The 17716-nt window shown below is 44.4% G+C and overlaps 1 protein-coding gene across 1 annotated transcript in view; it reads right to left on the minus strand.

The window, feature by feature from the left end:
- sh2b3 (SH2B adaptor protein 3) overlaps positions 1–17716 on the minus strand; it is a 33817-nt gene that overhangs the window by 15133 nt on the left and 968 nt on the right. Inside the window, exon 2 of the mRNA XM_080853126.1 lies at positions 6401–7480. Within this exon, the coding sequence (XP_080709252.1) occupies positions 6401–7453 (1053 nt within the window). The 5' untranslated portion in view covers positions 7454–7480. The remainder of the gene's footprint in view (positions 1–6400; positions 7481–17716) is intronic.

Genomic DNA, 17716 nt, shown 5'->3' on the forward strand with positions numbered 1-17716 from the left:
ATACGACCAAGCAAGCAAAGATTTAGTAGAAAGTTAGATTCAAAAGAAAGTTAGATTCCTTGAGCTGCCTACAATAAAAAAACAAAAACTGTTATAAGAGAGGATACCACTTTTCCAGCAATGTGTTTAGTCCTGCTCGGCTGTCTATGAGAACCGTTCAGACCACTTAGACACAAATATGTCCCAAATTAATCATGGATTAAACAGCACTAGTTTACCGAACACGAGCTGGTGTTTTGTTTTCTGACATTCAAACATTCTGATGTTTCAAATTAAGTGCAATTTCTGTGTATAAAAAGCACACAACTGTTTTCTCTGTAATCAGGAGAAGTTTATGGGAAGCCTAACTTATAACTGTCCATGTCCCTTGTCAGTGTGACCAATTCCTGTTCACACAATTTGCAGGTAATGAGGGTGAGGGGTGCTGCATTCTACTACTCAAAATTCTCTGAGTATATGGAAATACATAAGGCGCAGCCTACAAGTGTCAAGATACAGTGCTATGCAAAAGCCTTGAACTTGCCTGAAGTCATCAACTTTTTCTGGTTTACAAAAGACAGCTCCACACATTTTTCAAATCAGTATTTTCATTGCGGACAGTTATGTTCTGGTACATTTATATTAATTGTATTGCACACTTGCATAAAATCATGTCATGACAAGTGTATCGATGCATTTTTCTTTTTTATTCTGTAACAGCAAGAAATAGGCTACGAAATTTCAAGGGGGGGCTCAGGCCCTGGGCCGTGTACAGCGCCTTGAGACGATTTTATGGTTGCCTGCAAATTAAAAAATATATTCTCACAGTGTTTTTGAGGCATGGACAGTGTAAACTTTGCTGCACAGGTGGGTAGCTGAATGGCTGGGTTCTTGTGGTCTCCCTCATCGGTTCATGCCTTCCTCTGATGTTTAGTGTTGGGGGACGGCTTTCTGGTGTAGCCTCCACTTCCTTATGGATCCAGTGGTGCCTCAGACCGAGATCTGATATCTGATATTTTCTTCAATCTTTTCCTCGCTTAAACATATGAATCACTTTTCTCTGTGGTCCGCATATTACACTGTTGTTTCACAACCTGGTCAATGACTCATATACAGAGTGATTTCCTACGGCCAGATCTCGACTTTAACTCTGTATCACTCTGAAAAATTGCTTATACGTCTAAATTTCAATCAGAAGTGCAGAAAATTGTATTGCATTGTTACTGCAGTTTTTTTCCAGTCTGTGCCAACTTGCAGTGCCAAATAATTCAAGCATCTTAAATGCTGTGGATTTTTTGCCAATTTGTTACAAATTGCCATTCAGAAAAATGCAAGTGTTATTGCGATTGCATTTTTTTTTCCCAGTTCATGTAATTCAACATGTAGTTGCAATGAGGACACCTGGCGCTGTTATACTTCCATATCCCTTTCTCCCCATCTCACCATGTGAAATAGTGAGATGTCAATCAGTCTGACCTTTCAGCGCTGCTCTCGAAAGCGTGACCACAGTTTCACAGAATGCTGCGGGCCCGACGCTTACTGAGAAATTAAAGAGAGAAGGCAAAGGTGGGGGGTGGGGGGGGAGAGGAACTTCCTGTTTCTTCTGTCTCAGTAACTCTAAGCTTCAGTCCTTGGCTCTCTGTGTGTGTCTGGGTGTGTACACAGTTCAAATGTTGCTGATGCAAAAGGAGGGGGGAAGCCATTCATGGAAGATGCAGGCATATGGCATTTCACAGTAATCTACCCAGCATCTTATCGGTTCTTAGCGGGAGACGGCCAGTGCTCACCGCTAGCTCTATCACTGCTGCATCGCACATGCTAGGATGCAGAAATAAGATTCATCAACTTAAAATGATGATGGCATTTCAAAGGCTACAATAGAGTTCATATAGCAGTGGCTGAATAAGTAATGCAAATCCTGGGATGCGGTGGTCTTAATGCATGCCTGCATGTTTGAAAAAGCAGACTGCGTTTAGAGTTTAATGACGCCAAAGGAAAAGAAAAAGTGTCTACTGGTACAAAGGTTTGTCTGCCTTTCCAGAGCCAAACTCTCTCACACACACACACACACACACACACACACACACACACACACACACACAAAGTGCTGCACTTTTTCAGCAGCCGCCCACAGCTCCTAAAACAACAGGCGCCCTCCAAACTCAAAGGGCCGGTGATGCTGTGATAGAGGTTGCCAGCTTAGGAAGACTATGGTTGTGTGCGTGTCCGTGTGTGTGTGTGTGTGCGGCTTCACTGACACTGCAAACAGCACTGATACTCAGCCAGGTCGAGCGTGCATCCTGTTTACGGACTAGAGACGGTGAACCACAGCCCAGGCTCTCACCCAGAGAGGCAGAGGGAGAGAGGGAGGGAAACAGAGAGATAGACGGGGGAGAAAAAAAAAACAAAGAGAGAGAGAGAGAGAGAGAGCGAGAGAGAGAGAGAGAGAGAGAGCGAGCACAGGGGCTTTCCGTGGGTAGCTTAGCGAGGTCAGGTACACTAGAATTGTGCATACAAACATGATCACCAGTGCCCACGCACACACACGCAAAGCTCACAGGTATATTAAGTAGGGACATGTGGTACTGAGTGCATGCGCACCCGAAACACACACAAACAATGATGCACAAACACACACACACTTAGAAGGACACAATGATGCACAAACATGCAACGTGTCACTGCACCACCAACTACTCCTAATACTGTTCAAACGCAACAGAAAATACTGATTCACACAGGGGTGATGAATCACAAAGTGAGACTTGTAGAACACACACTGGGAGAACCCAAAACATTTGCCCCCACACAAAAAAAGCACATCATAAAAACACACACATCACACAAACGTCTTTCTTTCACCGGCGGAGCGACTATCACAGATTATGTTTTGCTAGCTAGCGCACTGAACCACTTCAAACCTCTTTTTGATCCTACAGATGTTAACAGCTACTCTGTTGTGAAAATCTACAAGAGCCCAACAGAACTTGCTCTATTTTTTGGCTTTTGATGGACGAAGACGAAAGCAACCGCAAAGTGTCACTCTGGTATATCCGTTTCATAATGACAAGCTCGTACCTCTGTGAGCTTCAGTTCTCATGAATAATTTTAACACAATAACAAAGCATAAACCAAAATGCCTAATAGGCAAATGTACACAAATCCTTGAGCAAATGACTAACTATATGCATTCATTTAGTAATTCATTGCATGTTTGCATGCTTTTTTCTGAAGCATATATGGTAAAAAGTCATGTCAAAAATGATCAGCAAAAACGGGGGAGTTGAGGCAATTGGATTTTTTTATTATCCTCAGTAAGGACTAAAGTGAGTTTTACACAGCTCTAAACCATCTCTTAAGGCTGTCTGGGGTCCATGGAGCCAAATTAAATTTAGTTCATTTTAATTAAATTCCCCTCGTCAAATTAGAGTTTGTGTTAATTATTATTTGCAGATTTGCATTGGGGTGAGTATTGGTTTTGGTTAATCTCTTCAAAAAGCCACTATATGAAGCACTTTGTATATAATAAATAGACCCAATTTACCAATCAATCTGTGCATTGTACTACACTGCTAGAACACCTGCAAGATAAAAGATATTAAAGTGGGGGGAAAAATAGCTTGGCCTCTCAGGAAAGCGCTCACACAGAATCACACACAGCTGCCTCACAGCCGAGCAGAAAGCCTCTTTCAGCGAGGCTTTGAAGTAATCCAAACTATTTTGGTGTTGTAGTCCAAAGCAGGAACTCGTGAGCAGACATCTTAGCCTTGTTTTAGAGGAACATCAATTTTCACATCCTGGCCCATATGGCCGGCAATACGCTTTTTTATTTTGTTTTTCACCGTTTTGAGCTAATCTACTAATCCACATTTCGAAACGTTTCGAAACGCTACAAGAAATAACTCAAGGAATAATCTACACCAGGGGTCTCAAACTCAAATTACACAGGAGCCGGTGAGCGTCCAGTCTGGTCATTGGGGGGCCCGATTTTTCGGTAAACGTTAAATCAATGGAACTTTGTGGGCCGGAGAAAATCACTTGGGGGGGGCGGAATTGGCTGCCGGGCCTGAGTTTGAGACCCCTGGTCTACACCCTTTTCACTTCCTCGGTCTCTTACAGTGTCTCATCTTCTCTTGCAAGTTTCTTGGGATTCTGTTCCAGGGGATCCAGCCCTTTCAAGGGCAATTCGGCCATGTGCATTTTGTTCACATCAATAGCAAAACTGCAAGAGTCTCTGTAAAAGCCATGTGCCTAATTGTGGGGCTTGGAGAGCCTGTGCCAGCGTAGCCTCTGGCTCAGCGTGAGAGGCTGTGCGAGCCCATGGAGTGTGGCAGTAACACGGACCAGCTGGAAGGATGCGGTTTGGTAGAATTAGAAATATTTTCCATCACACTGGTGGCAATTATGGAACAGAAAATAGAATGCAACCACTCAAGGCTCAAAGTAACAGATGAGGGAGGGGGAAGGGTAAGGGGGGGTCGAGGATGGAGTCGGATCTCACTCACACACACACACACACACACACACACACACACAGAGACACAGGAAACCCTGAGGAAACACGGGCTATTAAGAATCGCATTAAAAGACAGAGTTTACAAAGATTACGCTCTCACGCCACATTTGAAGTTGAATTCCTGGCAAATTATTCTGGAAAAGAGTATAAACAGTGAAACCTGAAATAAAACATTTGAAAAATGAAAAAGATACATAAAAAAAAAAAAAAAGAATCACACTTGCTGAAATGTACAAACCAAGTGCTACAGTTTAATGTTCTTGACACACACAACACCCCAACATGACTGAGGGCACTTTCTAGACAACAGTCCCTGGCACTCTCCAGGCACGTCCGCTGTGCCCTAAAGCAGCTCTGCTACTGCTGGTGCTCTACACCAGTTTTGTGTGAACTTTGTGGGCAGCTTGTGATGTGACGTTTTCCTGAGCGCAAAAAGGGACCGGTCTCTGAGAACAGAGCCAGGCTGCCCAGCTCCTCTCCTGTCCCTTTTTGAGAATAAGAATAATAGAAGCATTTCTGTGTAATCTGACCGCAGATAGGCCTAATCTAACCTAATCTAGGACATTAATCTGCAGCTTCACGCACTGGTGCCGTTCTTTAAATTCGGACTTCCCTGCAGAGACACGAAGTTCCCTGCAGTTTCTCACGCTAACAAATTATCAGTCAGCATGCAGCTTCCTCCTGCGACATGACATGGCTGAAGCTGCTGTTGCATTTGCAGGGTTGGCAGTATCCAAAGTTAGGTTTCTCTTAACATCTGCTGCGCTGCTGCACCACAGACAGTGCTGAGCCACTCATGCGTAGAGCGCACACTCGACACGATCGCCAAAAAACGAAATACTCCAGGACCTTTGGGCTTTTTTTCTCCCCCGCAGCACAGCACATACAGGACAAAACACACGTAATCCAGTTCCATTGCTTCCCTACTTTGGGTTTTTTTGCAGTGAGAACTGACAGAGGTCAGTCAAGCACACACACATACACACACACACAAAAAGGCGCAATACGAATTTCAAATGTGCAACTTCTTGCTGTGAGAACTGACAGAGGTCAGTCAAGCACACACGCATAAAAAGGCGCAATACGAATTTCAATGTGCAACTTCAGCACATTGAAATTCGCGTTGCGCCTTTTTGTGTGTGTGTATGTGTGTGTGCTTGACTGACCTCTGTCAGCTCTCACAGCAAAAAAAAAACAAAGTAGCTCAATACAACGTGGTGACGTGGGGTATGTGAGTGAGTGAAAAGGAGATTGTAAGAGAGAATCATGGGTTTGTGTGTGAGTGTGTATTCACGTGTGTGTGTGTGTGTGTGTGTGCGCGCACACCATGCTCAACTGTAACCCTTCCTTTTAAGGCCTTTCCCTGTGGCTCTACGACGACTTGCCAAAATTCTTCGGCAGCAAATTACAGCTTCAATAGTTTTCCCTGAGTGCAAAGCTGGCCGCTCGATTGACAGCCTCAGTGGAACAGCAACACCACTTAAAAGCAATGTCCTCACACACCGCCGTCTCGGCAAACACTAGTAAAGATACTGAAAGCAAAAACTACAACTACAAACAACTTCAGCCCAACTCAACACCACACAGGAGAACATGGAAAAACTATGATCAACAAGAACAGATGGTTTCATTCCTGCTAGCCATGATAAGCAAACTCACAGACAACACTATTATATATGTTTGGCAGTAAAGGTAATGCATAAAATAAATGCAAATCACAACAAAACAACATCACCAGTTTGTATATTTAATGACACTTTGCTGATTCAAATGTCTGCAAAAAAAGACCACGTCAAACATGAGATCAAGTAAGAAGATAAATGTAATCCGAGTGTAACCACGTAGCACACTGAACCCATTTACAAGTAACAGAAGTGAGACTGAGGAGGGGACCCCGTTGCTTACCTTGGGGGGGTCGTAGAGTTCCAGCTGGTATCGTTCCGGAGCGGGGCGTTCATTGGTCCTCCTCACCAGCAGGCGGCAGCGCTGCCAGCGCGGCTGCGAGTCAGAGATAGTGTCCTCCACCAGCAGGTATCTCAGCTGCCCCTCTTTGCACGTGCTCCTGACCTCTGCCCTCTTCCGCACGCTGGGCACCCGCAATTTGCTGGCCAGCCGACCCAGGAATGCCGAGGTCGAGGTGGATGAGGTCACTGAGGGAGAAGCTTGGGGAGTGAGGTTAAGGACAGCGGGAGGGGTCAGAGGGCATTCCATGGGCCCCGGAGCGGTCCCCCCTGGTCTGTTTGAAGCGTCCCCCGAGCCCTCAGTGGGGGTGGGGTCTTCGGCCTGGGGCTGGCGCTTTTTAAAGATGCGCCGCATGCTCTGGCGGATCTGACTGGAAAAGTGCGTGGCGTCGGCGAGGGGGTGGGAGTGGGCGTGGCGAGGAGGCGGGGTGTACCGTTCAGAGGTGGGCCGGCGCTCCGCAGACGTCTGCTCGTGGCCGAGCCCAAGGCTGAGGCTGTGCCTCCGTGGGCGGGCTGTAGTAGTGTCGGCTGGGGCGCAGCAGCGCAGGGGCTGCTCCAGCTGCAGGGCCATGCCCACCTCTGAATCTGGCTTCGGGGCGAGCACCGCCACCAGGCCGGAGCCCCCAGGTCGCCCCCCCGCCTCCCGGTAGTCCAGAACGCCCGAGAAGGAGGTGATGCGGAGACGCCCGGTCATGGCCGACAGCCTGGGAGAGAGCGGGGGAGGAGGTGCTGGCGGGATGGGGCTCTGCGGCGGGGAGGCGAGGTTCTGTTTGGCGACCTCGAGGCAGAAGTGCTGCTGGAAGATGTCACTGAACTGCCGCGAGAAGCTGTCTGGTGGGACCACATCCTGCTCCGGGGACTCGCCAGCAAAGCGCCGGTAGCGCTTGGCGAGCTCCCGGGCCGTGGCACTGGCATGCGACTCGCAGAATTCCCTCCAGCCACAGGTGTGCACAGTGGAAGTGGTAGGCAGTGCCTGATGGATAGTGTTACCATTCATCGCAGTAACCAGCACAGCTGAGAATCACTGCAAAATGGGAGGAAGCAGAAGTCAGAAACACACTGGAAATGACTAGTGGTGTGTAGAAGTTCAGAAAGCACTCCAAGGGCCTGATTTACTAATATGCGAGCGCTTCTTAATCTGCGTTCGCAAATTAACGCACAGTGTTTTTGTGCATTTTACTTGGTATTTATCAAACCAGATCTGCGCTGGGCAAACTGTGTTTACTCCGCCCTATATAGGGCCTGATTTACTAACATTGCGACCGCTGCTTAAACTGCGTTCGCACATTAACGCACGGTGTTTTTCCGCATTTTCCGTGGTATTTATTTAGGAAGAGAAAATGAAGCTTCAGCGAATTGGAGATAGATATATTGGTTCACGTTCGCTCAATCACTGAACCTGATTCAATGTGCTGCTATATTGTTGTTCTGCCCGCCATCAGCTACAGCAAGATGTTTAAAAGAACACGATTATAAAAAATATGCTATTGGTGGCATTAATGCATAAACTGTCTATTATAACAACATAGATGTGTCCATGGCGAGATTAATTATTTCTACAAGGGACATGGGTTCACTACAATATATATGGACGTGGGTGCAATCAATGGTTCATATTACGTTCGGAAAGTTTGCGATTTCAAAAAAAGTCCTGTTTGATGTCTATAATTTCAGCTGTGGCAGTGGGGAAATGTATTGACCAGTGCGCCATAGCAATGCTTCGAGTACCTGTGTGAATATATGTGAAGGCTGATATATATCAACTGCTGATACTATAACTGTTTGAAATGATCCGGTGCCAATATTTGCAATGTTTACCAACTGATTGAATGGAATGTGATCTCCGGTTGGAGGGTTAGATGTCGTCTCTGATCTGGTCCAGTAATTGAAGTATTGCGTGGCTGGTTAACCTGTACCGTCTAATGATTTCTGGTTAGATTAATTGAAAAAGTGTTATACGAGTTGAAAAAATTATTTCTGTGCGCTGCCTCTGTCTATGTCTTCGCCTTGCTCTTATTACTGCTGCCATATCAACGTATTCAGACTCAGTGGAAATGCGCTTCCTTGTTAAGACGTGCTTTTATGAGGCGGAGAATTATCCTGCAAATTGGAGACGTGCGCTCGACAGGCAGTTTAGTAAATACCACGCATGACATCATTAGGCGCACTTACCTTGTCTCCTCCCATGTAAATTGCGCCTCACACGCCTACGTTACCACCCACCTCCACGTTACCTCCCCTGTTCACACCCACAGGCGTTAATATGCGCTGCGGCCCCTTAGTAAATACCGTTTTATGTTTACGACCGCTATTTTACGCCAGAAATGGGCGCAATCCTGTTAGTAAATCAGGCCCCAAGTGTTTCTGTAATTATTGCTTCCGAATTGTTAAACGTAATTCTTATGCGACAGGTTAATTGATCAGCCACAGTAAAATTAACAGGATCAGAGTATGGGACTGCACGTTCATAGTATCCTCACTGCACCAGCCAAGACAGCCATTAGAATACAGAGTCCACTGTAGTGAGGGAACACAAGTTCTGACCCATCTTCTGAATGTTTAATCAGACCCCTTGAACTGTGTTTTGGGGTCTTAAGGTTTTGAAGTTAATTAAGGTTATAATCTAATCAAAGAGGAATTGCGTAAGAACTATTTTGTTTCATCACACTGACAAAAGATGATCATCATCAGTTGGCTAAATTTAAAATTGCTAATAGCCTTGATACGTAACTTTATCACCACATGATTGTTGCAATGGTTACTTCTTGTTATTTTCAGTCCCACAATCTCCCTCTCCCCAGATGTAGAAAGACAAAGACAAGCGTCTTCTTTGCTTGGGATACAAATCCCATATGGCTGAAAATATTCTTTAAATATAATAAGTTTGACCAAATTTCTGGAATTTTTCTACTTTGAGTGGATGTTCTGGTTGCCTTGCCGAGAGTTTGAAGAGAGGTGGGAAACAAAATGCATGAACATCAAACTGATTTTCTTGGTCAACGGCAAGGCAGCTGAAGATGATGTAATCAGACTGAGGGAAGTTCCTCAAGTTCAATTTAGTCACTTTAAATCAGAGCTCTTTTAGGGATGGGTACAGAGATATTTTCAGACTCTCATCCAAGACCCTGCAGCTATTTGACACATTAGCAATATCAAATCAGGCCTTACAACTAGCTGGCCTATTAAGAAGAGCTGCAAATGCTTTAAAACCAGACAGGGGCGAGAACTCTACATTTACATTTAATCATTTAGCAGACGTTTTTATCCAAAGCGACTTACAAGGAAATTGCATTCATACATCAGAGTAGTTTTTAGGGGTTCAGTGTCTTGCGTAAGTGGGGAATAGAACTAGCAACCTTCCGATAACTAAACGACTCCTCTACTACCTGTAGCACTGTCACCCCACCAACGCTCTAATAACTATCTTGTCTCTCCACTCCTGGAGAGGAGGCCTCTGAGGCTTGTTATTAGAGCAAACGACCAGAGGCTCAAGCTATGATTCACCCTCTGCATCCCCGTGAGACACCTGCGCAAGAGAACATTCCTTTGGCAGAAAAACATGGCAAAGGCAAAACTGGAGCCAATCTACTGCGCCCATCTCACCACTTCCTCTGTCATCTGGTACTTCCCAATAAAAACACGCTTCCCAATTAACAATTCCAAGACTGTCTGTTTGTATTTTAGCACAGCTTGAAAGCCCATAAAAATCGGCTGTGCTTTCGCGGAAGCTCTTGGTTCTAACGGTCACATGCAACCTCTCCATTCATCCTCCTGCGTGACAGAGTGGCAAAAAAACAGGCAAGACGCAAAGCTTGCGACAGATCACGAAAACCACTGAATTCTCGAGGGGGCGGGTGCTGGAGGTGGGGGTGGGGGCGGGGGACTGTTTCACCCTGCATGCAACGCAGCGCTTGTTATCTTTGGAAGGGAAGTGGTAACCTAAATAGAAAGACTAATCCAGGTAACATCTGGCTTTCAAAGCAAACTAAGGCTTTTTGGTGGCATGTTGGGCGAGAAGTTGGTGTGGCCGACACGACTGTGACCCGTCACATCTGCCCCCATGCTGCCCACCCCTTCACACTCTCCGCTGGCTGCTTCCTTCTCCTCCCCCTGTTGTGCACGCGCACGCGCCCGCTGTTGGCCGTCCCACCCCCCCCCCCCCCTCTCTGGCCCCCTGGGTCACGGCTTCTATCAGCGCTGCCAGCCCGCCGATGACTCAGCAGGATCCAGCGCTGCTGAGGTCACTTCCTCTCTGCTCTCTCCCACTGTGCCACATCAGGGCTTTTTTCAGCACATGGTGATACCCTTTGGGCGACAAAGGTGCGCCCTTGCCGCCAACCCCTCGCCCTAAGAGTCACCAAATTGTCAGGTTCTGCACTCACTGACTGTGAGGACACTACTGTGTGAGGCAGCCTGTCCTGAAACCTAGGTCTGACAAGTTAAATGACACACGTACACACACACACACACACACACACACACACACACACTCACGCACGCACGCACACCCACACAGACACACTATGTTATGGAGTGCATTATCTGTACTGGTGGAACCCCTGTCAGGGTGGTCCTATTTATATCTCTGAAGGCGATATCTGCACACACACACACACACCACACCATGTTCCCTTGTCCCCCTCCTGGATGAGTCACCACAATCGGATACAGAGGGGAGCAGTGGCTCCTAGTCCGTCCCGTAATTTACCTTAAGGTAACAGCACATTAAAAAAAAAAAACTCTGCTCTACTATACTCTAACGGCAGTGTGACGAGACATGAATAGTCTATAGCCTACTAGCCACACAGCAGTGAGGCCTTGTTTAGTCTGCACTGAGAACTAGATCACAGAAATAAATAAGATTCTAATTCTGAGTTTTGCTATCCCAAATAAACCAAAAAAAAAGTAATAGGTAACTACAAGCATACGTATTTTTAATTAACCTGGTGCTTCAGGTGATTGATGACTGACCCTCAGTCAGCATGAATGGGCATCACATTTGCACAGCCTCCTGACTCCCCATCTAGGCAGACCGGCGTAAAAAAAAACATTCTCAAGGACTCTGCAAACAACATCAGTTTATTCAGTTGACAAACTCTTCTCATTGATAGGCCTCGTGCCAGATCCACTGGCTGCCTCTGACGCAGTCTCCACTGCAACACGGACGAGTTATCCGTCAGATGTCACTGTGGAGCTGACGCAATAAATCTGATTTGAGTCATATCCAAATCTGTGACAACTCACTGTTCCTCTTCTCTCACATATCTCGCCAAACTAAAGCACCAGAAAGTATCTGTTATTAGTCACAGACTCTCTGTCTGAGTGCTTGATTTCATTCTGCATTCTTGTGGCTCTCTTTAGGAATTCATAACTGCTTTGGTGTGTGTGTACGTGAGTGCGATGTAAATACACTGATAGTACACATATGAATCATCTCATTCATAGAATCCAATGCTTATGATTTAGATCACGTTTAGAAACTAATTCATATTATTTGAATCATTATCTTAACTTAAACCACTAGGTTATATGAGGTTGTAGTTACCAAACGTGTAGTTATAGGTTAGCACTGATATTGTGATTAAGTGCTGCAGCCAAACAGCCCTCTCACGGGCAGTATCGTCGGAGACAGGAAGCCCTGCCCAGTGCTGGCAACTAGTGCAAACAAAACCCCAACAGGACAAGGCCTTCAGCCTTTGGACTCTTACAGACCTGACAATCAGCGCAGAGAGTTTAATGTGTCTACTGAAGACACTTCACCACTGGGACCAGATACAAGTCAAGGTCAAATTAAGGAACTTCTCCCGTGAAACTGTGCAGACAGAGTTGCTTTCATTTGGATGAGAGGCCAATTTTGAGAAAGGGTTGAGAGTGACAAACACTATTGAATGTTTGACTTAATATGGTGAGCATTTCAAGCCTGCTCAACCCTTTAGCGCGCATGCTAGACACACACCACACACCACATTAGCCCACCTAATCAAAGTTCTGCATATCGTCAAAATTCCATATTTCAAGACATAGGTGAAAAGATGGTGGTGAAGTTATTGTATGGCAGGTCAAGATTAAAGGACCTAAAACAGGATTAGTATTATCTTTCTAGTTATCTTTTCTGAAGTTACAAGGTGCTAATCAACTGGGGCCGTATTCACAAAGAATCTTAGGGCTAAAAGTAGCTCGTAAGTGGCGAATTTAGGAGAAACTCCTAAAAATAATGGGCGTGTCAGTCTTAAATTTAGGACTCCTATTTTTTTTTTACTAAGAGCAATTCACAAAATATTTTATCCCTAAAAGTAGCACCTAAGTCTAGGACAGCTTAAAACTCCTCATGAGGACTCCTAAGTCACTAAGACCTATTCACAAAAAGTCTTAAAATGGCTGAAGCCAGACGTAACGTGTTGGAGACAATGAACGACTCTGAATTGTTGAGAAGATATGTTTAAACCGTGAAGGCATCAACATTTTACTAGAATTAGTGCGGGATGCAATCACGTCTCCAACTATCCGAAACAACCCAATCAGTCCGGAAGTTAAATGTTTGATAACATTAAGATTTTTGGCTACGGCGAAAATGCAACTTTGCAACGCAGACGACTTCAGAATATCGCAATCATCAGTAAGCCTATTCATTCATCAAACAATCACCGCACTCTGTAGACCACACATTGTACAACAGTTTATTCGGTTCCCTATGGACAATCGCCTACTTCAAAGGATCAAGGTCAATTTCATGGCGTTTGCAGGAATGCCCGGTGTCGTGGGTGCCATCGATGGAACACACATTAAAATAATTGCTCCATCCAGAGATGAGGACGTCTTTGTAAACCGCAAAAAGGTACATTGAATTAATACACAGATAGTGTTTGATCCAAATTTCACAATCATGGATATTGTTGCGAAGTGGCCTGGATCTACTCACGATTCGCGCATTTTAATGGAGAGCGCGGTCTGCGCCAGCTTTTTGAGCGGCACCATGTACCTGCTAGATGCCACTTGTTGGGTGACAGTGGCAACCATGCAAGACATGGCTTTTGACACCCTTCCTCAATCCACAACCGGGAGCACAGTTGAACTACAACATGCAAGTATACGCATGAGGCCTATTTTGGTGACACAATACCTGTAGCCGCGACGGCTCTTTTAAAGTCCACTCCGCAATCTCCATCCTACATTGTGACTGGAGCGCATACCACCGCTTCTCGCAGTCATCGACAGAGCGACACACGGCAGGGAATGAAGCATTTATGTTAACACATATGTCCTCCCATGGCTCACGCTTCTTTTTTGTGGTCACCCCACAGCCAAATTTAGCTTTTATAACTCCCTTCCTCTCCAGCACACTCTGGGCCAACATGGACAGTTGGTCCTGGGACCAGTTCGACTTTCTCTTACGTCTCGCCCTCGTTTCGTCCATTATGACAGGAGGACTTAAAGAGCCGTATGGACTGATATTTGAAGTGTTTAAGGGCTGGAAATATGCCGATTACCTAATAGTTTGCAGGGAGCTTTAATTATTACTTCCTTGATTTCATGCAATTTCCGTGTTTTTTTCGGCAATTTCTCTTTCTCTAACGTGCAAAGCGTCATTCTCGTTGGATGCACAAACTTGTCATCATGCGTGTGCATTCTGCTAAGTGCACTATCCATAACTATTTAATATGACTTCATTTGAAGCCTATGTTATTCTCTTATTTTCTGTTGATTTAGTGGGATCGTTAGGGGGATGTTAGGACTGAGTTTTGAATGAGAGCGCCTGTCAGCAACCAATCACCGTACGCACCGCTTCTAAACTCGTGCATGAGAATGGACGTCATCCATAGCAACGGAGTTTTTATCTTAAGCTTAGGAGTTGGTATTATCCTTAGTATGAGTAGGTCTCAGAGCCGTTGTGAATCACTTTTAAGAAATTACTCCTACGTAAAAGGTTTTAGCGCGAGTTAGGAGCACTCCTAGTGGTAAGATAAAAAGGCTTTGTGAATACGGCCCCTGAAATACAGACTGAAGGCACTGAAGATAAAAAAATGCAGTTTTGCATTTTTGAAATGCAGTAAACTTAAAAAAAACAATCTGCACCAAAGAAAAATAACCACGGTAGGGGTCTTAACCTTACTGTGAACACCCTTGGGCAAAACTTAAATATATTACACCAGCGTCATACTTCCGCAATTTCCACTTTGGCATTGTCCAGTCTTTGTTTATTTCCATTATTGTCCCAAAATGCTCTCATGCACGGGCAGTCTCGCCACACAATGAAAGCGATTCAGTCTCGACTCCACTTCGGGAGTGAGAAAGGCTCACAGTTTCCTGAGTTTTCAACGGAGAGTGCAGAGAGCGGCCTGTAACTTTCAACCCAGTGAGCAGCCGGCTTACCACTTTCCACAGTTCCTCAGTTTTGATTGCCAGCGAATACTCTAAACTGAAGCACAAGGAATCATATCCTTCATTTCAACAAAATTGAAAAGGTAGGGAACGTGTCACAGACATAAAAAGGTGTGACTTCTGTCAATTCAGCTGAATCAATATCAAACAAGCCAGTAGAAGAGCTGTGCAATTCATGGCAAAACACACCTTGTAGACGTATACACTCTTCTACATTTCGTTAGGATACTACTTAAACAGTCTAGAACAAAGTATGTGTGTGTGTGTGTGTCTGTGTGTGTATGTGTATGTATGCATGCATGCATGTGTGTCTTTCTGTTGTTCTCTGCCAAGCCACTTCCTGTATACGAGTGTACCACTGTTTCTGTGTCCACTTCCTCTCTACACAACGAAACACACAAACACACACACTTATAAACGTAAAACACCTCTAGGATTAGTGTCAGTCCTCCACCATTAAAGCTCAACCGAAATACAACCCTTCTGAAGTTGTTCAAAGCCAGACAAAACAAAACAGCGTACAGAGATAGGAATGAAGCAGACTGCCACGCTGACATCAGAAGGCTGTAATTTTCTCCAAGCCTGTTGGCACAGGCCCATGCTCACGCATCTTCCCAGTATCAACTCATTCAGTAGGAAAGACACTGCGTCATCCTGAGTGTCACACAAGTACACACAGACACCTTGTATAAAGGGCAGCTCTGGCTGGGCCACCGCACAGAATCATATCTGGGGGTCTTGTTGGAGCTGAATGAATACGGGAAATGGACACACACACACACACACACACACACACAAATGAAATAGTCTTCACCCAAAAGGAAGGTACGGCCCAATGAAACAAACCACAAGTCCTTAGAACACATCGCCACTTGTTCCAAATACAAAAAAACATTACCACTAAATTCAGCTGAAATTCTGGGCTGAAGGCACAAATTAGTTGTTTAAGGCATGACAGCATTACAAGATCCCTTTCCTGGGCAAAAAAAAATTGTCTCTGTCACACACGTTCACGGCGTACATATGGTAGCAGCAACGCTTCAGAGAAGAGAAGAAAAAGGAAGAAAGTCAAGTTGTCATTCTTCACACTACTGAGGGAGGGTGAAGACGGGTCTAATATCACCCAGTCCCATCCTCACAGTGGGAAATGAGCTGGAGGAGTGCCGAGTGAGGCTCAGTTGCATTAGTTACATTTACGCAGTCAATGAATGCGCACATTTGGAAGGAAAGATCTGATATATTCACAAGAGGCCTCATTAGTCACACAATCTCTATACAGCATCCAACTGTTCCTCAGATGGACCCGTGCAGAATTTACAGTTACTCCCATAAAAGTATTTTACCTATCAGCCTACTGCCCTGCATCTTGGCTTATTCCACACTGCTACGTGCGAAATCACATATAAGCCGAACATCGAATAAATAACAAACAGCCATAATAACGCCTATCTTTGACAGATATCATACCATTAGTGTGTATAACTCTCAGCCTGTTCAGTGTGGGCCTACCAGAACAAAGACTCTTTCTCCATTGAAAGTCCACATATTTCTAACTCTGGTTTAAGCAGTGTGTCAACAAATCTCCAAGCACAGACGAGTGTGCACATATACTCACATGCAAAAACACAGAAACCGATCACTCTCTATTGTGCCTGGTTAAACCAACACTCACAGTCACATAACAGCCTGAAAAGGTCACCAGAATATTTGAACAGATACAGAGAGAGATGAGATAGAGAGTTTCTACATACAAAAACAAATATCTCAAACAAAAGTGGTTTTGTTACACTCCTTGATGACAATGCAAATCATCTTTATGTACATCTACAACAAAACCACTCGGGGAAAAATTGTCTAACCTCTGAATACATCTTGATCTATCTAATATGAACAGCCTATCTTTTAACAAGGAAAGGGAAGTCTGTTCTGCATCGCATGAACTTAAAGAGATACAATAAGCTCACTGTTTATTCCAAAGCAACACATCTCAACGATCTACCACAATGGTCCTCATGGGGAGAAGGGTACATTCAACACATTTAGCTGATACTAAGGTTGGGCTAATTATTATTTATTTTTTTAGTTAGTCGAAAGGTAGATGTTGCAGCTATGTTGCATTTCCGAGGCCAGTGGATACAATTATTCAGGGAACAAGTTGATAATTCGACATCAAGCCAACTAGCCTTCTCCGTGTTGTAGATTTTGAGTGGACTTTGATTCTGGCATCAAACTATCCATCAATTTTTTTTGGTCCTGACATTGTTATGTTTGTGTCCATTGACTTCCATTCACTTGTTAATCACCAGTTAATCACGCAAATACTCTTATTCACGTCGTTGGAATAATGTATGCACAATTTCACTTCTATAATACACTACCTGAAAGACGTATACAAAAAATGAACAAAAACTGTTGCTATTTCAAGAAATTAAAACACTGACCTAGTCTAAAGGCCACAGATTTATTTTGTTCCCTATATCCAATAGAAAGCATAATACTCACACTATTGAACTTCTATCAAAAACTAGCACACATTTAAGCTGTATGTTTAAAGAATGAGCAAAACCTACTGATGCAATTTAGAGGAATTTTCATTTAAAACTCCACTCCTGTGTAAAGCACAGTTCTTAGACTATGACATTTCTAGTTGGAAACATATTGCATATATCTTTGCACTTTCATACAACCCATTACATCTCAAATAAGTAGGCTATACAAAAAAAGCTGTTCTAGGTGCAGGTTTTATTTAAAAAATGTCAAAATCCACCCATGGACATGCCGACCATCAAAGTGTGACAGTAGATTTTGTTTAATATTTGTGTACACATCTTTAAGGTGTGGTTGCATATTACACAAGTGCAATGGTTATGTTTAATGCTTC

Source organism: Sprattus sprattus, assembly GCF_963457725.1.
Source record: "Sprattus sprattus genome assembly, chromosome: 15".
Taxonomy (NCBI): Eukaryota; Metazoa; Chordata; class Actinopteri; order Clupeiformes; family Clupeidae; genus Sprattus; species Sprattus sprattus.